This window comes from Euprymna scolopes, chromosome 31 (genome assembly GCF_053919585.1).
Source record: "Euprymna scolopes isolate OS-2025 chromosome 31, ASM5391958v1, whole genome shotgun sequence".
Classification (NCBI taxonomy): domain Eukaryota; kingdom Metazoa; phylum Mollusca; class Cephalopoda; order Sepiida; family Sepiolidae; genus Euprymna; species Euprymna scolopes.
In genome coordinates, this window is record NC_136512.1 from 45,956,825 (window position 1) to 45,982,118 (window position 25,294).

A 25,294-nucleotide genomic window follows, 5' to 3' on the forward strand; every position below is an offset into this window, starting at 1 on the left:
CTATCAGTATTTTTTCACATTGTCCTTAATAAATTAAAAATCAAGTTCTATCAGTATTTTTTCACATTGTCCTTAATGAATTAAAAATCAAGTTCTATCAGTATTTTTTCACATTGTCCTTAATAAATTAAAAATCAAGTTCTATCAGTATTTTTTCACATTGTCCTTAATGAATTAAAAATCAAGTTCTATCAGTATTGTTTCACATTGTCCTTAATGAATTAAAAATCAAGTTCTATCAGTATTTTTTCACATTGTTCTTAATGAATTAAAAATCAAGTTCTATCAGTATTTTTTCACATTGTCCTTAATAAATTAAAAATCAAGTTCTATCAATATTTTTTCACATTGTCCTTAATGAATTAAAAATCAAGTCCTATCAGTATTTTTTCACATTGTCCTTAATAAATTAAAAATCAAGTTCTATCAGTATTTTTTCACATTGTCCTTAATAAATTAAAAATCAAGTTCTATCAGTATTTTTTCACATTGTCCTTAATAAATTAAAAATCAAGTTCTATCAGTATTTTTTCACATTGTCCTTAATGAATTAAAAATCAAGTTCTATCAGTATTTTTTCAAATTGTCCTCAATAAATTAAAAATCAAGTTCTATCAGTATTTTTTCACATTGTCCTTAATGAATTAAAGATCAAGTTCTATCAGTATTTTTTCACATTGTCCTTAATGAATTAAAAATCAAGTTCTATCAGTATTTTTTCACATTGTCCTTAATGAATTAAAAATCAAGTTCTATCAGTATTTTTTCACATTGTCCTTAATGAATTAAAAATCAAGTTCTATCAGTATTTTTTCACATTGTCCTTAATGAATTAAAAATCAAGTTCTATCAGTATTTTTTCACATTGTCCTTAATGAATTAAAAATCAAGTTCTATCAGTATTTTTTCACATTGTCCTTAATGAATTAAAAATCAAGTTCTATCAGTATTTTTTCACATTGTCCTTAATGAATTAAAAATCAAGTTCTATCAGTATTTTTTCACATTGTCCTTATTAAATTAAAAATCAAGTTCTATCAGTATTTTTTCAAATTGTCCTTAATAAATTAAAAATCAAGTCCTATCAGTATTTTTTCACATTGTCCTTAATAAATTAAAAATCAAGTCCTATCAGTATTTTTTCACATTGTCCTTATTAAATTAAAAATCAAGTTCTATCAGTATTTTTTCACATTGTCCTTATTAAATTAAAAATCAAGTTCTATCAGTATTTTTTCAAATTGTCCTTAATAAATTAAAAATCAAGTTCTATCAGTATTTTTTCACATTGTCCTTATTAAATTAAAAATCAAGTTCTATCAGTATTTTTTCAAATTGTCCTTAATAAATTAAAAATCAAGTTCTATCAGTATTTTTTCACATTGTCCTTAATGAATTAAAAATCAAGTTCTATCAGTATTTTTTCACATTGTCCTTAATGAATTAAAAATCAAGTTCTATCAGTATTTTTTCACATTGTCCTTAATGAATTAAAAATCAAGTTCTATCAGTATTTTTTCACATTGTCCTTAATGAATTAAAAATCAAGTTCTATCAGTATTTTTTCACATTGTCCTTAATGAATTAAAAATCAAGTTCTATCAGTATTTTTTCACATTGTCCTTAATGAATTAAAAATCAAGTTCTATCAGTATTTTTTCACATTGTCCTTAATAAATTAAAAATCAAGTTCTATCAGTATTTTTTCACATTGTCCTTATTAAATTAAAAATCAAGTTCTATCAGTATTTTTTCACATTGTCCTTAATGAATTAAAAATCAAGTTCTATCAGTATTTTTTCAAATTGTCCTTAATAAATTAAAAATCAAGTTCTATCAGTATTTTTTCACATTGTCCTTAATGAATTAAAAATCAAGTTCTATCAGTATTTTTTCACATTGTCCTTAATGAATTAAAAATCAAGTTCTATCAGTATTTTTGCACATTGTCCTTAATGAATTAAAAATCAAGTTCTATCAGTATTTTTTCACATTGTCCTTAATGAATTAAAAATCAAGTTCTATCAGTATTTTTTCACATTGTCCTTAATGAATTAAAAATCAAGTTCTATCAGTATTTTTTCACATTGTCCTTAATGAATTAAAAATCAAGTTCTATCAGTATTTTTTCACATTGTCCTTATTAAATTAAAAATCAAGTTCTATCAGTATTTTTTCACATTGTCCTTATTAAATTAAAAATCAAGTTCTATCAGTATTTTTTCACATTGTCCTTAATGAATTAAAAATCAAGTTCTATCAGTATTTTTTCAAATTGTCCTTAATAAATTAAAAATCAAGTTCTATCAGTATTTTTTCACATTGTCCTTAATGAATTAAAAATCAAGTTCTATCAGTATTTTTTCACATTGTCCTTAATGAATTAAAAATCAAGTTCTATCAGTATTTTTTCACATTGTCCTTAATGAATTAAAAATCAAGTTCTATCAGTATTTTTTCACATTGTCCTTAATAAATTAAAAATCAAGTTCTATCAGTATTTTTTCACATTGTCCTTAATAAATTAAAAATCAAGTTCTATCAGTATTTTTTCACATTGTCCTTAATAAATTAAAAATCAAGTTCTATCAGTATTTTTTCACATTGTCCTTAATGAATTAAAAATCAAGTTCTATCAGTATTTTTTCACATTGTCCTTAATAAATTAAAAATCAAGTTCTATCAGTATTTTTTCACATTGTCCTTAATAAATTAAAAATCAAGTTCTATCAGTATTTTTTCAAATTGTCCTTAATAAATTAAAAATCAAGTTCTATCAGTATTTTTTCACATTGTCCTTATTAAATTAAAAATCAAGTTCTATCAGTATTTTTTCACATTGTCCTTATTAAATTAAAAATCAAGTTCTATCAGTATTTTTTCAAATTGTCCTTAATAAATTAAAAATCAAGTTCTATCAGTATTTTTTCAAATTGTCCTTAATAAATTAAAAATCAAGTTCTATCAGTATTTTTTCACATTGTCCTTATTAAATTAAAAATCAAGTTCTATCAGTATTTTTTCAAATTGTCCTTAATGAATTAAAAATCAAGTTCTATCAGTATTTTTTCACATTGTCCTTAATAAATTAAAAATCAAGTTCTATCAGTATTTTTTCACATTGTCCTTAATGAATTAAAAATCAAGTTCTATCAGTATTTTTTCACATTGTCCTTAATAAATTAAAAATCAAGTTCTATCAGTATTTTTTCACATTGTCCTTAATGAATTAAAAATCAAGTTCTATCAGTATTTTTTCACATTGTCCTTAATAAATTAAAAATCAAGTTCTATCAGTATTTTTTCACATTGTCCTTAATGAATTAAAAATCAAGTTCTATCAGTATTTTTTCAAATTGTCCTTAATAAATTAAAAATCAAGTTCTATCAGTATTTTTTCACATTGTCCTTAATGAATTAAAGATCAAGTTCTATCAGTATTTTTTCACATTGTCCTTAATAAATTTAAAATCAAGTTCTATCAGTATTTTTTAACATTGTCCTTAATAAATTAAAAATCAAGTTCTATCAGTATTGTTTCACATTGTCCTTAATAAATTAAAAGACACTGATAGAACTCGTCGAGCTATGCTAAGGAAATTTAAAAAAGAACCAACTAAAAAAAGTCTCGATAAATATAAAAACAGTAGAGCTAAAGCTGTCAAAACCATTAAAGAATCAAAATGAACATCATGGAAAAATTATGTATCAAAAATAAATACAAATACGAAAAGTAGAAAGATTTGGGACATGATCCGAAGAATCTCAGGGAAAAGTAACAGCAACCCTACTAAACATATAATAAATAACCAAAAAATTACTAGCAAGAAAGAAATGGTAAATTGTCTTGCTGAAACTTTTGCAAAAAAACTCCTCCTCCAAAAACCGTAACAAAAAATTCCAAATTATTAAGGAAAAAGCAGAAAAGGAAAAACTCCAGTTTCAGACAAATAATACAACCAGCCAGCTAAAAATTAATTGAAAGCAAAGCTCACGACTCAGCTGTTGGCCTTGATCAAATCCATTATCAATTTATAATACAACTTCCCGATACATCTACAGATTACCTATTACAAATATTTAATGATATTTGGGAAAGTGGCAACGTCCCTTAAATAGGAAGGCAGGCCATAGTAATTCCTATACCTAAATTATCAAAGGACTCTACAAATCCCATGAATTACCGACCTATAGCACTCACTAGCTGTATTTCTAAATAATGGAAAGAATGATTAACAGCAGATTAGTATGTACCTTCAGACAAATAATCTGATTACAGATTATCAGTCAGGATTTAGGAATGAAAGAAGCCCCATGGACCACCTAATTCGGCTAGAAACCTTCATCAGAGAAGCCTTTAACAAGAAAGAACATCTTACAGCAGTCTTTTTCGATATTGAAAAAGCATATGACTCAGCATGGAGGTATGGCATTTTAAAAGATCTACAAGAGCTTGGATTAAAAGGCAGAATGCCCATTTTCATCAAAATTTTTATAGATGATAGACAATTTAATGTATGATTAGGTGATACCCTATCCATCAGTAAAAAAACAAGAAATGGGTACCACAAGGAAGCAACCTGTCTCTCACACTCTTTAGCATTAAAATAAATAACATTGTTAAAAATATAAATGTAGGAACAGAATGTGCCCTCTATGTGGATGACTTCCTGATTTGTTATAGATCAAAATATATTACAAGAATAGAACGCCATTTACAACTGTGTCTAAACAAAATAAATAAATGGACAACAAAAAATGGATTTAAATTTTCAAAAGAAAAAACAAAAGCCATCCATTTCTGCCAAATCCGGAAAATGCACCATGACCCAATGTTGAAACTGGACAATGAAATTATACCTATAGTTGATCAGTATAAATATTTGTGCATCATTTTTGATAAAAAGCTAACATTCATTTCTCATATTAAATACCTCAAACAAAAATGCAACAAAGCCATCCAACTCTTAAAAGTAGCTCATACAGACTGGGGTGCAGGCAAAGACTCAATAATTGAATTATACAGATCCCTTGTCAGATCCAAGTTGGATTATGGATACTATATCTATGGATCTGCAAGAAAGTTCTACATAAAGGAATTAGACACAATATATCACCAAGGGCTAAGATTGGCTGTAGGAGCCCTCTCCATCTCCCCAGTGGAAAGCTTATATGTAGAAACAGATGAACCCTCATTGTCACTTAGAAGAGAAAAACTAGAACTACAATATTATACAAAATTGGCTTCATGTCCAACTAATCCTATCTATAATGTGTCTTCCACCCCCAATACAAAAACTTCTTTGATAGAAAAGAAAATGCTATAAAACCATTTAGCCTACATATGGAAGAATCCATAAATAAATCCCAGATAGACATTGCAACAATACATGAATCTGTAAAACTTCAATATCCCCCTGGCGACAAAACAACCAAAAATAATATCAGACCTAATTAAGTATCCTAAAACAAAAACCAATCCAATCATATATCAAGAAAAATTCCAAATAATTAAAGATAAATATTCCAAACACTCAACAATTTATACAGACGGTTCAAAAGATGGAGACAATGTTGGATGTGCAGCCATACACAATAAAACAATCCTAATAAAAAGATTACCAGACAAAGCATCCATCTACAATGCCGAAGTATCGGCCATTGGTATGGCACTTGATCTTATAGAATTCGCCAAAGATAAAGAATTCATTCTGTTCAGATGCCAAATCAGTACTCGAAACACTGGAAAACAGGAAACTAACTCAATAATCACCTCAACCTTAAATAGAATTGACAATATTTCTAATGATAAAAACGTCCTTTTCTGTTGGATACGCAGTCATATCAACATAAAGGCTAACGATAGAGCTGACAAAGCAGCAAAAGCAGCATTAAAATTACCCCAAAGATAAGATCCCTCATGCCGATCTAAAACAAATCATTAACAAATATATTAGAAACACATGGCAGGAGTCGTGGAACTCCTGTACTAGAAACAAGCTATACCAAATCCAGGAAACCATAGGAAAACAGAAACCAAACAAAAGAATGACCAGAAAGGAGGAAGTTATAATAACAAGATTCCGAATAGGTCATACCTCTATAACACACTCCTACCTACTCAAAAAAGAAGCCCCACTCTGCACACCCTACCAGGAACCATACACCGTCAATCACATATTAACAAGAGGCGAAGAATTGAAAACAACCCGACTGAATCTATATAATGAAAAAACTGTAAAGGACATATTCACTCATGTAGATCCAACCACCCTTCTCAAATACCTGAAGATAATAGGGTGACTCAACAAAATCTAAAAAAAAAAAAAATACCTTATCTAACTATGCAGGCATAGACACTGAATAGCAGATACATACATGAAACTTATAACTATTAAAAAAAAAAAACTATTATTATTATTGCTTCAGTGTTCATATCTTTTGTTCAATTATTTTTTTTTTATTATTCCAGGTTATTGCTAGTTATATAAATCCCGGTGGTAAGATGCCGAAAGATTTTGATGCTCTCTCATATGGTTGGCATCGTCATAATTTGCTTCCAGATGTAGTTCCTGAACTGCTGAGTCAGTCCTGCCTCGTACCGGCCATATCATCCTACCTACGCAATGATTCTGTGTTGGACATGGCCCGGCATGTACCTCTCTACAAAGCCCTATTAGAGCTGCTGCGTGGCCTTGCCATTTGCCCTATCCTTGTGCCCTTGCTGCTGCCTTTGGACAAGGCTGAAGATGGAGAGTCGACAGTTTCTGTGTGCACCTTGCTTGAAAAAATGCGGGGATGTGTTGATACCTATGCAAATAGACTCAAGTGAGTTTCACTGCTTTATCTTTTCATAGAATAAACATCTTTTATTGAATATGAAAAAAAAAAAAATAACTATTTTACAAGTACTGAGGACTTTGTTCTGTCCAACTGTCTTATTTGTTTTTGACTCAATTCTGTGAGAAATTGTCTGATATTTAGTTTGTTTTTCACGATTTGTTTTATTGTTGCCTCTCTCTAGATCTAACAAGAATAAAGGCAACAACAGCAGTGCTACAACCAATGGTGTAACTTCTAGCACTGTGGGTCCCACAATTACTACAAGCAGTAATATGAATAGTGCTCTCCCTGTAGCAGGTTTGACAACAAGCAAAGAAGAAGAAGAGGAGAATGAAGGGTTGGCCTTATTAATACCAGACATTCAAGAAACTGCTCGAATTGTACAAATGGCCACAGATTGGCTGAAAGGTTCAAAAGGTAAATGTAACATTTTCTGGTTTTAACAAGTTTGTATTCTCAACTGAGACCAATGATAATAAAGTTTTGTTATATTTAAAGGTAAAAATGAATGTTCATTTACACTCCCTCCCATGTAAAATATTAAGGGACTTAATTGAAGAATTACACTGTTAATTTATTATGGCCATTTTAATCAATAATCCCATGCCAACTCCAAACATAAGGCATATAATTGAAGTATAAGCAGTTACTATGTATAGGCCAGATTTATAGTGGGTAGTTGGGAGTTAGATGTTTATTCACATTACTTTAACATTTCTGCATATTTCTACTGTACGAGGAGTAGGAGTGGGGGCAAAAGTTTATTTTTTTTAAATGATTTCAACTCAATTTTCAATTTAATTTAGGCAATTTGTTGCAAAAGTAAATGTGTTGTATTTGAAATTTTTTCTTTGAATTATCAGTACAAAGCAATATTTAAAAATCCTGTGTATTATTTTGAAGGTTTTAATTAAATCACTGTTCATTATTTTAATAATTAAACCTAAGGATTGCAACTTATTTTTAAATCATTCAATCATTTTAGTTGTCTTTGAAATGAAAAATTTACACTCAACTCAAATTCCACAATTACTTTTTTTGATTCTTACATTGTTTAAGTTGTATTCATATTGTTTGTTCCAATAAGATTTCAAATGTTTTTGGTTCCCCAATTTATCGGAGAGGGACCTATGTTTTTAATGCCGTCCATCCGTGCATCCGTTAGTCTGGACGATTAGCAGAAAACTATCCATTAGTTGTTCCTGAAATTTTGCCACAGTAAGAAAATTTGTTTTGCAAAAATTCCTGTTGCGTCCCTATGGGCTCAAAAGAAGTCAAAAACGTCCCAAGATGACATGTTTTGCCCCATAACTTTTAATCTATCTGTTAGATTTTTCTGAAACTTGGCCAAAATGTGGAGCCCATTGTTCTTAATATAAATCCAGTATGGGTGACTCTGGCAAACTTCTGGTTCGCATCCCTCTAGAACTTTTAGGGCTAAAAATACATGCCTTTTTGGAGCTCTTTTTTCATATTACTCAAAAACTTGATATATATGTCTATATAGTTGTTTTCCATGGTGCTGAATTCAGATATACATGTCTTAAGGTGTGAAACTGTATCGTTTGTCCATTTTCACTGGGATTCGGCGTTCCAGGAGCTCAGAAGGGGTCACAAATGCCCAAAAATTTCAAAAAATGACACTTTTGACCCCATAACTTTTGCTCCATCCATTAGATTTCTCTAAAACTTGGCGAAAATGTGAAGACAATGTTGGCCCTTCACACTTCTCACATTCATCATTTCTTCACTATTTTTTGTGGCATCATCTCATATGCAGCACCAGAGGAAGATCACACACATGTGGATTGTTGTATTAAATTTTAATTTCCACATATTTTTTTTTCCACACTATTTTTATAAATTGTCCATATTTTTTTGTATTATATCTTGTTACAATAATGTAAAATTGATTTCATATAAATTTTACAATTTTTCATGTTAAAATAATTGTGGTTAAAGATTGATGAATATTATTAGTTATATTAAAAATGTCTGCACTTCAGCATTCATTGTGTTTACACCATAGAAAGATAAGTTAATCTTAGGTTTTTCTAAACTCATATGATGATATGTTTGTCTAAATATGGAATCAGATGTACTGAATATAAATACCAGTAAATCTATTATGGCTATTTCTACACTAATATTTTGAGTGAAAAGTATAAACGAAAATTTCCCTTGAGCTACGAGTAAAATAGCAATTTGAGTAGAATAAATTGTTTGCAATATTTCTGAAAAGTAAATTTAATTTGAGATAAAATAATTAATGACATTTTTAATTATGGTAGACATTTTAATTTTTCCTCTTGATCTCGAAAGTTAAGGAAGATTTCCAAAACTAAATTTATTAACTGATTAAATATTTTTGCCTAATAGAGTAATATATTTTTTGGGCAGCAATTTGTCAGATCAGATTAAGTAGCAATACACACAATGATAAAACACTTTGGATAATCACAGATTTCAAGGGGGTTCTGCTAAAATAGTCATATTTTAAAAACCAAAGCACTTTAAGTCCTCAGCCCTGTCAGTGGGGTATTAAAACACACCGACTGCCCCCCTGCAGAGAGTAAAAATCCCTCAATGGAACCACCTGTTGGCCGTGGGTGGCAACTCGTAATGCCTAAGGACAGGATCCTGGTAGTTGAGCAGATCATGTTCAAGGTTCTATTAGGACATGAGATGCAACACACCATTTTGGCTCTTATTTGGGCTAAGAAGGGGCGATTGGATAGGCCCAATCCAATTAGTCGGTTGGTCATGACTAGCACTAAATCAGACAAACACAGCAAGAAAATATGCTTACGCTCCCCACATTAGGCAATAAACTGATTTAGTAAGCTATGGCTGGAGGGTCAATCAACTTGCTGAAGAATGGATAAAACACAGCTGCAAAACTAACATCTTTTCTAGAAATGAGGCCATTAGAAAAGATGAAGGAAATGTAGGTGCTTGAGTCCATCAGCAGGAAGAGTATACTTTTCCTGTATCCTTCCCACATAGACCTTCGAAATAGAGAAAAGTTTTTCAAGTATCAAACCAAAAGTAGCAAGAAACTAAATAACGGCACACTAATAGTGGAAGTAGAAAGCCAAAAACATATAGAAATCTTTAAATGGAGACTTTTTAACAACCAAAAAGTAAAAATCTACCCCCACAAAATGCTGAATACTAGTAAAGGAGTGATCAAGAGTTCAGAACTATCCCTGTGCTCCTTGGAAGAAATCGAAGTTAACCTAAGAAATCAAAATGTTGTTGATGTAAAAATCCAAATTTCAAAATATGGTGAAACTATTGATGCAAAATCCTGCATCCTAACTTTTAATAATCCCAAGTAACATCAAAATAGGATATAAAAAAATAAACATAGAACCATACATACCAAACCCTCTCAGATGCTACAGCTGCCAAAGATACAGACACCATCGAGACTGGTGCACATGCTTTCCAGTATGCATGAGGTGTGGAGAAAAACAAGACCCAGACAGATTGCCAAAAAGAGCCAAAATGTACCAACTGCCAAAAAGGCCATACTGCAAACTCAAAAGAATGTGACAAATGGAAAAAAGAAAATGAAATTCCTAAAATAAAATATGTAAAAAATATAACCTTACAAGAAGCTCATAACCTAATCGAAAATACATGATATTCTGAAATAAGAACAAAAAAAAAAAACATGCAGCTTACCACCGGACAAAATAACCTAACAACAAAAGCAAATTTATTAGACATCAAACTGGAAGATATTATAAAATTACTCAATGAAATAATGGAAGAGTTAAAAAAAAAAGCAAACAACCTATAAAACAAATCAACATTGAAAATAAAGATTTCAAAACTGAAGAAAATTCCCAAACCAAAACTCACCTCAAAAAACCCACAAAATCCTAAGAAACCCCTCTCACTGAAAAAACAAAAAATGACACCAAAAAGGGCCCATGAAGGAAAAGGAAACAAAGCACTAATCAATTAATAAGCTAAAAACCAAAATAAACAGGCCGTATTCATCTTCCAGACCAAGAGACTTGATCCAAAACAGATTTGAGAAAATGGACACGGAAGATCGAAGAGCAGCCACCAACAACCAACAAAAGTTAAAAATAGATACATAATATCTAACCATAACTAAAAAAAATCATCCAATGGAACTAACATAAGTGACCTATTACTTCTTATAACAAACCATCAACCAGCCATCATATGTTTCCAAGAAACTTTTTTAAAAGCTGAAGATAAAATAAATATAAAAAAACTACAAACAATACAACCACATCCACAATACCCAACAGAGAGCCTCTGGAGGAGTATCTATACTTATTAGAAATAACCCACAAAGCAAAATAGATCTAAACACTAATATTCAAGCCATTGCTGCAGCAGCCACACTACACAGAACTATAAATATCTGCACTATTTACATTCCATCCCAGGATCCAAATAACAAAGCAGAGCTGAACAAAATAAATCAGTTACTCAAACTTACTGTTAGGTGATTTCAATAGTCACGATATATGGGAATCTGCATACTTGGATAAGAAAGGAAAAAAATTATTAACGACAATGACTTGTGCATATTAAACAATAAGTCCAACACATACCTTCATCCTGCTTCAGGCACCTACTCAGTATTAGATCTATCTTTGTGTGACCCTACTATCCTCATGGACTACAACTAGAAGGTTCTAGAAGATTCATGGAGTAGCGACCATTTTCCAGTGATTTTAACAAATCTGAAAGAAACAGAAATCCCCCCCCCCCAAGGGAAAATAAAAAAAAGAAAATTGGGAGGAATATATAAAAAAAAATGGCAACAAAAACACTCAGAGGAGGAAAACCCAAATAAATCTATAGAATACTTTTCTAAAACATTACTAGCCATTGCACAAGAATGTATACTTAAAAGTAGCAGAACTAACAAACAACAAAGACCCTGGTTTAATGATGAATGCCAAAAAGTAATTTGTCAACGTAAAGCTGCCTTAGGAAAATTCAAGTCCCAACTAGGAAAGTACAATTTAAACCTTTTTAAGTAAAAAAGAGCAATAGCTTGTAAAGTTATCGGATAAGCAAATAGGACATCATGAAAGATTATATAAATAAAATATATATATATAAATATATTATATAAATAAAATACATATAAATATATTATATAAATAAAATACATATAAATATATTATATAAATAAAATATATATAAATATATTATATAAATAAAATAAACTCAAATGCAAATCCCAAATAACTCTGGAACATTATGATCTTCCAAATCATATCCTTACATCATTTGTAGACATTTATGCTGACGACACTACCATTTATGGTACCACATCTAAGACAGTAAACGAGCAAGTTCTCTCCAATTCTCTCTCCTCTGATCTTGAGCACGTAGTACAATGGGGAAAGGAGTGGCTGGTTACTTTTAATGCATCTAAAACCAAGCTTCTCTCTTTACATCATCAACATTCTAATCCACATTTGTCATCAATTGAAATGAATGGCTCTCGTCTTCAGGAGGCCTCAAGTTTTGACAAGCTTCTGGGCTTGACCATTACTCCTGATCTTAAATGGAACACGTATATCAAATCTGTTGCCAAGGCCGCTGGAAAAATGGTGGGATCTTTCTATCGATCCAGTAGATATCTCACTGCTGATGCTATTCTCTATCTATATAAGAGCCAGGTACGTCCAAGGATGGAATACTGTTGCCACATCTGGGCAGGAGCTGCTAGAAAGAACTTGTCCTGCCTTGATAGAGTTCAAAATAGACTTCGTAGCCTCGTAGGAGATGTCCTTTTCTCCTCCTTGCAACCTCTATCTCACAGAAGAGATGTTGCGAGTTTGTCTCTGATGTATCGTTATTTTCATGGAAAGTGTTCAACTGAGCTTCAATCTATGGTCCCCCCTCGCCAAACTTTCACAAGAAACACTCGTCTAGCTGTAAACACTATCAATAATTTCCCCCACTCTTTATCTGTGCCTAAACCTAAACGTAGATTCCATGAACAAAGCTTCTTTCTTAGAACTGCACGCCTGTGGAATTGTCTTCCGTTTTCCTGCTTTCCGGCTGACTACAATATGGTTTTGTTCAAGTCTAAAGTAAATAAGTTCTTGATGAGCCGTTCCATATAAGTTATTAAATTTACCAAATTTTCATTACTAATGATTACTATATTGACCAACTTCTACTGTACACTCTTTAACCCTTATCCTTGAGTGGCCTCTGGGCCTTGATAATGTGGTGATGCCTTTGTAAAAAAAAAAAAAAAAAAAAAAAAAAGGAAAATTTTGGCCAAAAACTGACCCTCCCCTTAAATCATCTTCTACAAAACATTAAAATAACAGAGACAAAAAATATAGCAAATCTTCTCTCTGAAACCTCTCAAAACAATTTCTCCAGCAAAAATTACAGTCAATCCTTCCACAAGACAAAACAAGATACAGAAAAAAAAGATAAATTAAATTTCAACTCAAACAACAAAGAAGAATACAACTATCCTTTTACTAAAAATGAACTCTTAAAAGCCATAAACGAAGCACATAATACAGCTACTGGTGCGGATGAGATACATTATGAGTTTCTGAAACAACTTCCTCCCAAGTCAATAACACATCTTTTAAACATGCTCAACAAAATATGGTTAAAGGGAAAACTACCCAATAGCTGGAAACATGCTATCGTGATCCCCATCCCTAAGCCAAAGAAAGACGATTCAGATCCACAAAATTTCAGACCAATTGCAAAACATTTGAAAGAATGATTAATAAACGACTGAATTGGTATCTGGAAACCAGTGACTCAATTGCCAACCTACAAAGTGGTTTTAGAAACAAAAAAGAAAAAACAATGGACAACATACTCCGATTGGAGACCTTTATCAAAGAAGCATTCATTAAAAAAGAACATGCAATAGCTATCTTTTTTGATTTAGAAAAGGCATATGGGTACTTGTACAGTTTAATCAATTAAAAAATTAAAATATTGAAAAAAAAAAGTTTAAATTGTACATATCCGTTATGGAATGAAGTTCTCCGGAAAGATATTAATTTAATTTCATCAAGTAGTTTTTTTTTTTTACAATATAACCTTTTTTCGATATTTTCATTTTTTAATATCTTGATTAAACTGTGCAAGTACCGGCATATGATACAACATGGCGACAGTATAATAAAAAGCCTTTACAATCTTGGAATAAAGGGGCAGACTACCCATACTGATAAAAGATTTTCTAGCTGATAGAAGTTTTAAAGTAAGAATCGGACCAACCAACAATTACATTGAGAGCATTGCCAGGACTGCTGTGAAGAAGGTAGACTCTCTCTACCATGCTAGAAAGCTAATAACACCCAAAAGTATCCTGTACCTCTATAAGGCCACCATTCGCCCATGTATGGCGTATTGTTGTCATATTTGGGCTGGTGCATCTGCTACTAGTCACTCACTCCTAGACAAGGTTCAAAAGAGAGTCGCTAACCTGATAGATCCTGAACTGTCATCTCAGCTTCAGCCTCTGTCCCATCAACGAAATGTTGCATCCCTCTACCTGTTCTACAAGTATTTTAATGGTGAATGCTCCAACGAACTGCAAGCATTTTTATCCCCACCACGGCAATACTCCTGACAAACTCGACAAGCAGCTAAATCCCACCCCTACACAGTAGAGATCCCTAGATGTAAGAGAGCTTTCTACTCCAGAACTGCTAGACTTTGGAACTCCCTTCCGGGTCCCTGTTCCCCAACTGTACTGACATGCAGAAGTTCAAGTGTAATGTGAACTGACATCTTGCTGCCGAACTCCCTACATAGAACCCCTGTAGCTTATGTCCCTGATAGTAGCCCCCTACATCAAAGTGGCAATGTGCCTTATTTATGTAATAATAAAAAAACCTATCAGACACAAAAATACTGGGAGAAGGAGTCCCACAAGGATGTATTTTATCAGTTACTCTTTAATATAAAAATTGATAATATTGTAAATGATATAAATGACTCCTTATATGTGGATGACCTTGTAATCTGCCATAGATCCAAAAATATTCATACCTCAGAATGCCAACTACAAATGTGCATAAATAAACTAACACAATGGATGACAGAAAATGGCTTTAAATTTTCAACAACCAAAACTAAATTTGTCCATTTCTGTAACCATAGGAAAATGCACAATGACCCTACTCTCAACCTAAAAGGAATAAAAATCGAAATAGCTGACCAACATAAATTGCTGGGACTTATTTTTGACAAAAAAAACTCTCCTTCATCCCTCACTCAAAATATTTAAAACAAAAATGTTTCAAGACTCTACAACTATTAAGGGTTATAGCAAATACTGAGTGGGGATCAGACTGCTCATCACTCTTAAAATTATATAGAACCCTGATAAGAGCCAAACTAGATTATGGAAGCTTTATATATGGTTTAACCAGAAAAAGCTACCTTAAAACTCTAGATTTTATCCATCACACAGGTTTAAGACTTGCCTTGGGTGTATTCAAAACCTCCCCGATAGAAAGCTTATAAATGAATCCCCACTAAAATTGAGGCGTAAAAAATTAGGCTTACAATATTATATAAAACTTAAATCAAATCCCAAAAATTCTGCCTATCCATGCACTTTTAATCTCAACTACACATAACTATTAAAAAAAAAGAAAAGAAAATGCAATTAAACCCTTTGGTCTCTACATGGAAGAAACAATAAAACCACTTGCAGACAACACAATAGATCTAACCAGCATCCACCTGGAAAATCTCACAGAACTCTCACCCTGGCTGTTAAATCAACCTAAAGTCATGCAAGACCTGACAATATATTCTAAATCCAATACTCAGACTATAGAGAAAAACTAAACAACATGCTGGATTCTTACCCAAATTGGACACCCATTTACACGGATGGTTCCAAAGATCAAAACAAAGTGGAATGTGCCGTTATTTCAGAAAACACTATTCAGCAGAAAAGGTTACTAAATAACTCCTTTATCTATAGAAATTAAAGCCATAAACTTAGCTCTAGATATTATAACCAACCAAAACTCGTAATATTTGTCGACTCATTAAAAAAATTAAAAATTAAACAATCCTGTACATATTAAACTGTTACAAAGGATCCATTCTATCATGCAATACAAAACTTTCTTTTGTTGGATTCCTAGTCACTACAGTTTCCGTGGAAATGAAAAAGCTGACATGAGGCCAAAAATTCCTTAAAACTCCAAATAAGCGACATAAAGGTCCCATATATGGACTTACAAACCTTCAATAAACAATTTCATCACGAAGAAATGGCAAGAAAACTGGAACAATTGCCAAAACAACAAACTCTTCTAAATTATGCTTGTACTTAAAAAAAAAAAACCCTACTAAATCCCTGAAAATCACATAAAGAAGTAGGTTTATCACGTATTTGGATAGGATACACATACATAACTTGCTTCTTCATGCTAAAAAGTGAAGAACCCCACCCCAATGTATACCATGCCATGAACCTTATACTGTAACGCCTCCGTGCAGCTCAGCTCAGGTGCATAGGCTCGTGATTGAAATGCACCCGTAGCCGATACATGTGGCGTTACGTTACCCGTGGTTTCGTTTAGTGGTCGAATTCGTCTTCGGGTCGTCGTCGGTCTCTCCTTCCGGTTCTGCTTTCAAATCAGCTTCCAACCGTCACCTGGGCTATTGGATATGCGAGGATTGCCAGTTCCTGCATGCGGTTGACTAGCCCATCTACATCCTCCCCAGTGGCCATCTTTATTCGGGATAGCTCTCTTACTGCTTGGACCATCGTCTTTTCGCCGGCAAACTTTCTTTTTAACCGTTCACGAAAATCGGTCCATGCTATGCCTGGGTTATCTTCTATGCACCTGCATATAAACTTCGAGGCCGCCCCCGTCGCCCCATCGCAGGCCACCAAAACCATCTCCCTATCTGTAAGACGATATACTAGTCTCTTTTTCTCTACTGTCGCTATCCATTCCCCTACTCCCTTCGCATCTCCTCCATACGAGGGTATACTTATTCCCCACAGTGGTCGTTCCATGGTCATCTGTAGCTCTACGGTCTCTACTGATCCCTCCCCCACTGACTGGTTTGCTTCGTTTTCTTCCCGAGAGACCATCGCCTTTCCCACTCACGCTCTTTCTACCACCCAGCAACAAAACTACTGTCAACTCCGTGCAAAGTTGAAATTCAAAATTTTAAACACAGACCGAGCACCAAAACTGAGCAAAGAATGAAAAGGGGACCAAAAGGTTACCTACCCTGTCTCTTACTGTCTGCTCCTTCTGCTGTCTTCCACCGCTAGGTGGCTGTTTACGCGAGCTGGCCTAGACCTTATAGTCGATTGACTACAGTCCGTGGTCTGGCTATGCTCTCAGAGTCTCTTAAAAAAAAAATAGGAACGGTGTACTTTTCTTCCGTTCGTTTTTTTTTTTTTTTTCAATTTTCCTTCCTTTCTCTCACAGGGAGATTTTTTGCTTTCGAGAGAGAAAAAAAAAAATTTGTGTGCCCATGGAAATTCGTTCGCACGTCTCTTAACGAAACGAGATCTCCTGGATCACTGGCACCAAACTGTAACGCCCCCAGTGCAGCTCAGCTCAGGTGCATAGGCTCGTGATTGAAATGCACCCGTAGCCGATACATGTAGCGTTACGTTACCCATGGTTTTGTCTAGTGGTCGAATTCGTCTTCGGGTCGTCGTCGGTCTCTCCTTCCGGTTCTGCTTTCAAATCAGCTTCCAACCGTCACCTGGGCTATTGGAGAAATATATTGCATTCACAACGGTGTTCCAATCAAAGAAAAGAAAGTCAAAACTTAATTGGTTAACACAGAATTGATTATTGTCTTTGACTTTACAATATAATAGTTACACACTGCCTGGTCATGCAACTTAGGGGGCTGACAGTTTTGTTTCTTTTACCAAGTTCTCCGTTCTTCATCTACCGTCCGTCCACGGGAAGAGATCAGCGAAAACAGACACCAATTAGCCAAGTGTCTTGTTTTTATCAAAACAGTTATTCCTCCTCCCACCTTTTTGGAGTCACTCTTTCTCTCTCTCCTTTCCTTTCCCTCTCTTCTTTTATCGTATCAATTTGTATTCCCTTTCCTTTTTCCTCTTTTGAATTTCCTCTCTCTCTCTCTCTCTCTGTTTCCCTAATTTCTACTCCTTCTCTCGGCTTTTATCTATACCAATTTTTAACCCTCATTGCACTGAGGTGTTACTTATCAATAATTTAGTCACCTCCAGGTCGACCATGTCACTCCACAGGGTTTTAAAAACCTCTTCGTTATTAACTGATTTTTAACAGCCATTATATCGGAACAAATTCTCGCTTGTCTTTCTCTTAAAGACCCCACCCCGGCCCTGATGTGATAAGCGACAATTATTTATCCCCATGAGTCAACATTTTTGGCTGGCGACCCTGTATTGCTTTTTCTGCCAACTCGAGAATCTCATTATCATTTATTTATTTATTTATTTCCCATCAAAATATTCACTATTTCTTCTCTCATAAACATCTGTTTTTCCTTGACCAAGTGTCAGTATGCCCCCCCCATACCTCATCCTCTATTTGAAAAGCAAGATCATCTGGTGTCACCAGGGATCTCGTCATAATACAGTGAAACACTTTTTACTTAACTGTTATGACCTCACACAAATTCATCAACACTAATACAAGGCCACAAACTTAAAAGAAGTCTTTGAAAAAGAAAACCCTAAAACCATTCTAAATTTCTTAAAAAGAGCAAACTTTTACCATAAAATATAAATACCATCAAATAATAAACTATACCAAAACATTGTCCGAATATACCCAGCTAAAATCAACTCTAAAAGTATCTAAATTTTAAATCTTATATACAGCACTAAATGACCGAAAGAAGGTTGATATGCTGGTTAAACAAACAAACAAATTTTAAGTCCTCAAAATACCACCGTTTTGTTTAGAAATGAATATACTTTCAAATGAATTAATAAATGATAATGTGCATTATATATTTTAAGAGTTTTAAGCAAATAAAGTGATAAAAATGTGAACATCATAAAACAACGTTTTTGGTAAAGCTTTGTAAAGACCTCTCCACCCTTGATTTGTAAATGCTCGTACCGCATTTCTATTGAGAATTTTGTCATGAAATTTAGAAAATTAATCAGAAGAGACATCACTTTTAATAGTTTGGATAATAACTCACTGAAAAAATTGTAAAAAAGATGAAAATAAAAAAAAAAAATGGGGGGGGGGTACCACATGTACAGATGAACCAAAAAAATCATATTTCACATTTTCTCATCTCATGTTGAAGTCTTTTTTTCAATACAACAAAAAAACGAATGATCTTTATTATCCAAGTAAATTTTTTTTTGTTGTATTGAAAAAAAAAGACTTCAACATGATGAGAAAATGTGAAATATGATTTTTTTGGTTCATGTGCACAAGTGCTATCTCCCCTATTTCTTTTTAATTTTCATCTTTTTTATAATTTTTTTAGTGGATTATTATCAAATGGGCACTAATCTACCAGATTATTTTAAAAAAATGCAAAAAAAAAAGCATCAATATTTAAATATTACTAGGGGGTACTCAGTTTCTAGTGAAATTAAGAAATAAAAAAAATGTCTTAAACTGGAAAGATTAAAAACAAAATCATATGTCACTCGGTAGAAAAAGGACATGAAATGTAAATAGAAAATCAAATTCATTCAAAATTTGTTAATGATTTGTCGGTTTTAACAAAAAAATTTTTTTGATAGGTAGGCAAAAAATACTTGATACTTTTTCAAACGTTATGTTTTCTGGTGGAGTGATGTCACTTGTTTTAAATAAAATTTATTTTTGTCTGTTTGTCTTAATTCCTGTAATGTTTCACTCATTTACCGAAGTTTACATATTTAAAAGTAATTTGATGTTCAAAATCTAAGCCATAACATTTTCAAAAGCCAATAATGAACCACTAACCATAAATATGAGTGTTAAATGCCCTCTTAAAAAAAAAATCTCCCTTAATCCTACCTCTAACCCTAGATATGAATGGCAAGCCTCCTCCTAAAATCTTCTTTAGCCTCCTAGCAATAACACCAAGTTCAAGTGACAAGCTCCTCCCCAAACAAAATTCCTCAGTAAGTAATAAAAAACAAAGAAAGAACAACAGGTCCTTCCTTAAAATGCACACGATTTATCTCTCATAAAAAATGAATTGGTTAATTGTCCTAAAACACTAGAATGGCCTCGAAATAGTGAATTATTTTATGTTAAATTTATGTGAAACTAACCCTCCACTTTAAATTCTAAAATATTTTTGTTTGGTTTCTGTTAAGTCTTCAGGATGTTCATACATAATTTCCCTTAGTCCTACCCAAAGTCAGTCCCCATCCTCCCATAATTGCACAAAGACCATAAAACTACATGTGATCGTCTTTCAAAAAAAAAAAAAAAAAATGCACAGGATTTAATCTTCCCTAAAAAATCGTTAACTACCCTAACTCAATGGCTCAAAATGAGGAATTATTTTACGTTAATTCTGAAATAATTTTGTTTATCTTTAATTAAAGTTTTTCAGGGTGAAAAGGTAGAATCATATTTTGGAGAGATTATCAGATGGGGTGGGGGGTAGAAATAACAGACAATGTTAATCTATAATAGTACCAAGGAAATATTGCAATACATTCAATTGTAAACAGTCCTAGTTTCTTGTACATAAAATGCATTACAATTTAACTTTGAGTTCTCTAACTTCTTTTCTTTTAATGGATACATAGCATTTTAAAGGAATTGCAGCATATTTATGTGCATTTACTGCAGATTATTTGGAAACAATTAAATTCTTGAGATTTTTAGTGGCATATTCTGATTCCTTGCACAAAAATACACTTATATAACAAATTTCTTTGCATAATCTTCTGTTTTAACAAAGATATATTTTTACTGAAAAAGTATAAATAATGTGACAAAACGCATGCAGAAAAATATCCAAACCTGCAAGGCACAAAAATAGTCAAAACTTCCTTAATTTTAATCAGATTTAAAAAGATTCGTTCTTAGCTCATAAAGTTCTTTCTATGTATGCTATTATTGAGATATTTTAAGCCATTTAAATTTTTTCATGTGTATTGCTATAATTAAATATGACAGTAGTGTAGAATATTTTAAGATGTAATTAGTTAAGTTGAAAAAATAATTGTAAAAAATGAATTAAGGTAGAATTGCAGATTAAATATCTAACAGAATTTGATCTGTATTTCATATTGTATGTTGTTTGTATATTGTGTGTCAAAAATATTGTTTAAGAGTTTGAGATTAAAAGCATAATAAATAATGCAAAAGTGTTAATATGCCTTGAAACAAAGCAAACTTAAATGTATTTTCTAAACCTGTGTGGATATTAACTTTTCTCCTCTTTAAATTTCTTCTTTTTTAATAGAAGACTCCTCAGTCGATAAAATCAGTAAAATGGACAGTAGAGATATGTGCAGCAGTGTGTCCCTGGAAAGCCGTTATATAAATGTAATGAAGAATTTCCAGTTTGGTAAGTTCAAAGTTATTTATGATTAATTGTTAACTCTTTCAACCTTCAAAATACCACCAACATATTGTAATGGTTGGTGATAGCGAACACAAATTAACATTTAGATTTTATCCAAAATTTGTTTTGGCTTGGTGTATGTTTCCCAAATTCTATAAGATAGTCTGCAGGTGTTATCTACATATTATCTACATTGAATAAGATAACTGGTGAAAGCTGAACAAATAGAACATCTATATATATATATATATAAAAAAGACAAAATGCGCGCGAGAGCCTTTGTATGTTTGACAAAGGCTTTTTTTCGCCGGGCTTCTCAGTGGGGGTTACTATTTCTTAGCTGGTGCTACCAGATCAGGCTGTCTATTGGCTTCCTGAGACGAAATGCACCTACATTGATTTTCTGTTTTTGTTTTCTATTCTCTTTTGTAAAACTTAATTATGTTCTGCAAAAACAAAAACAACAGCCCCCTTCCTCTTCTTTTTCCTTCCCTACTTCCCAACCCTGTCAGTGGGGCATTAGAATACACTGACTGCCCCCCCTGCAGAAAGTAAAAGTCCCTCAGTGGGGCCACCTGTTGGCCATAGGTGGCATCCCGTAATGTCTATGAAAAGGATCCTGGTGGCTGAGCAACTGATATCTAGGGAAATAAAGGTATCAGTTGCAACACTCCACTTTGGCCTCATACTGGGCCTGACGGGCAGTCGGAGAGGCTCATAATTTAGGTTTAGAAATAGATTACGTGTGAGAATTAGAAAATGGAATGTAAACCAAACGATTGTTTAGAATAGACATCAAATATTTCAAGAAAAGAATGTGCACTGTCAATTTTGTTATGAAAATTTAATTGAAAGAATGCAGCTATAAGATAATTTAATAAACATGTTTTTAAGATATTGGAAATATAGGTTACTGAGTATAGGTTAAAATTCCTTTTGTAAAAAAAGGAAAAGTTTTGGACACGCATGTCCAGAACACGTGAAAGAAGGCACATGTTTTAACATGTGTATGACGTCATGGAAAATAGAAAGTTCTAAAGATAGTTAGAAAAACTTTAGAGTTAAGCAGACAGAAGAGAGGGAGTTTGAGAGGGACAGAGGACAGTCCAGTTTCGAATTCGAACGTCTAGAAGCGAGACGGTCACTTTGAAACTTAATATGTGAAGCTTTGAATTCTTGATGATGAAAACCACGACCAGTCGTGAGAAGAAATAAAACCATCAGGTGTTTTTGTAAACGTCGCCTTTGTGTTGTGATTCCAGCAAAAGGTAAAGTGAATTGTATTATATGTCTGTATATCTGTGTTATAAAATGTCTTAACATACACATCTCATATCTACAATGTGAACTCTACATCTTACATATCTACACTAAGACTGTCTGAAGACTGTCTACACAATGTCTGAACACTATCTCCTCCCTCTAAGAGCTTCAATCAACACATCTAAGTAATGAACTTTTAATATAAATATGAATCTTCATAACACGAACAATCTCTCTTACAACAACATCTCTCTCTAAGATACAACATCATTTGTAATAAGACTCTCTCTCAACGACAAACACTCTTTAAGACTCTCTAAGCATCACTTATAATAAAAGACTCTCCCTTTAATGAAACCCCTATATAGCACTCTTTTGATAGAATTTTTTACTAAAATGCAGGCAGATGAACTTTTAAAATGGAAACATTTTGACGATATAAAAATAAAAACATACCCTCACAAAACACTAAACATATGCAAAAAGTGGTGAAAAGCCCTGAACTTTCACTTTGCTCCATCGATGAAATCCGTTCAAATCTAAAAGAACAAAATGTAACGGATGTCAAAAGAGTTCAAATTAAAAAAAATGGAGAAATGATAAACACACCTCAACAGAAACAACTTTCTTAGTAACATGCAATATGGTTTCCGTTCTGCAAGATCTACAGCAGATGTGCTAACGGTTATATCACATAGGATTAGTGAATCTCTTGACACAGGTTTCCTTTCCAGGGCAATTGCTCTTGACATATGGAAGGCCTTCAATAAGGTATGGCATAAGGGCCTACTTCACAAGATTTCCAGCTACGGTATTACTGGAAATGTTTTCTCAATCATTAAATCATTTCTCTCTGATAGGTTCATAAGAGTAGTGGTTAATGGGCAAAAATCAGAGGCCCACAGTATTAATACTGGAGTCCCCGAGGGGTCCATCCTGGGCCCAACTCTTTTCCTGATCTACATCAATGATCTCCCAAAACACATACTTAAATCATTCATTGACATCTATACTGATGACATGACCATCTATGGCAACACATCAAAGGCTGTAAATGACAAAGTTCTCTCTAATTCTCTCTCCTCTGATCTTGAGCGTGTGGTATAATGGGGGAAGAGGTGGCTGGTCACTTTTAATGTATCCAAAACCAAGCTTCTATCTTTACATCATCAACGCTCTGATCCCCATCTGGCATCAATTGAAATGGATGGCTCTCGTCTTGGGGAGGCTCCATGTTTTGACAAGCTTTTGGGTTTGACCTTTACTCCTAATCTGAAATGGAACGCGTACATCAAATCTGTTGCCAGGGACGCTAGGAAATGGTGGGATCCTTCTACCGCTCCATAAGATATCTCACTACTAATGCAATTCTCTATCTGTATAAAAGCCAAGTATGTCCAAGGATGGAGTACTGCTGTCACATCTGGGCAGGAGCTGCTAAAAACAGCCTATCCTGCCTTGACAGAGTACAAAATAGACTTTGTGGTTTAGTGGGGGATGCCCTTTTCTCTTCCCTGCAACCTCTCTCCCACAGAAGAGACGTTGCGAGCCTGTCTTTGTTTTATCATTATTTCCATGGCAGGTGCTCGTCTGAACTCCAATCCCTCGTCCCCCCTCGCCAATCTTTCACGAGAAACACCCATCTGGAGGAAACTACTGTCAATAATTTTTCCCACTCTTTATCTGTGTCTAAATCCAAATGTAGATTCCATGAACAAAGTTTCTTTCTTGGAACTGCACGCCAGTAGAACTCTCTGCCGCTTGCCTTGTTTCCCACCTGACTACAACTTCGACGTCTTCAAGTCCAACATAAACAAACTCCTGACAAACCGCCCCCTTAAGTAAGACACTCTATCAAAACCCCCAATACTAATGATTTTTTTTTTTTTTTTTTTTTTTTTTTTACAAAGGCATCACCACATTATCAAGGCCCAGAGGCCACTCAAGGATAAGGGTTAAAGAGTGTACAGTAGAAGTTGGTCAATATAGTAATCATTAGTAATGAAAATTTGGTAAATTTAATAACTTATATGGAACGGCTCATCAAGAACGTATTTACCTTAGACTTGAACACAACCATATTGTAGTCAGCCGGAAAGCAGGAAAACGGAAGACAATTCCACAGGCGTGCAGTTCTAAGAAAGAAGCTTTGTTCATGGAATCTATGTTTAGGTTTAGGCACAGATAAAGAGTGGGGGAAATTATTGATAGTGTTTACAGCTAGACGAGTGTTTCTTGTGAAAGTTTGGCGAGGGGGGACCATAGATTGAAGCTCAGTTGAACACTTTCCATGAAAATAACGATACATCAGAGACAAACTCGCAACATCTCTTCTGTGAGATAGAGGTTGTAAGGAGGAGAAAAGGACATCTCCTACGAGGCTACGAAGTCTATTTTGAACTCTATCAAGGCAGGACAAGTCCTTTCTAGCAGCTCCTGCCCAGATGTGGCAACAGTATTCCATCCTTGGACGTACCTGGCTCTTATATAGATAGAGAATAGCATTAGCAGTGAGATATCTACTGGATCGATAGAAAGATCCCACCATTTTTCCAGCGGCCTTGGCAACAGATTTGATGTACGTGTTCCATTTAAGATCAGGAGTAATGGTCAAGCCCAGAAGCTTGTCAAAACTTGAGGCCTCCTGAAGACGAGAGCCATTCAT

At 33.3% G+C, this 25,294-nt stretch overlaps 1 protein-coding gene across 2 annotated transcripts in view; it reads left to right on the forward strand.

Annotated features, from left to right (window-relative positions):
* The window catches only part of LOC145255729 (dual E2 ubiquitin-conjugating enzyme/E3 ubiquitin-protein ligase BIRC6-like), a 515,468-nt gene that overhangs the window by 460,342 nt on the left and 29,832 nt on the right, over nucleotides 1-25,294 (forward strand). For both annotated transcript variants that reach the window (XM_080114338.1, XM_080114339.1), the window contains exons 53-55: nucleotides 6,473-6,828; nucleotides 7,025-7,260; nucleotides 21,265-21,369. In XM_080114338.1, coding sequence (XP_079970464.1) covers nucleotides 6,473-6,828; nucleotides 7,025-7,260; nucleotides 21,265-21,369 — 697 coding nt within the window. The remainder of the gene's footprint in view (nucleotides 1-6,472; nucleotides 6,829-7,024; nucleotides 7,261-21,264; nucleotides 21,370-25,294) is intronic.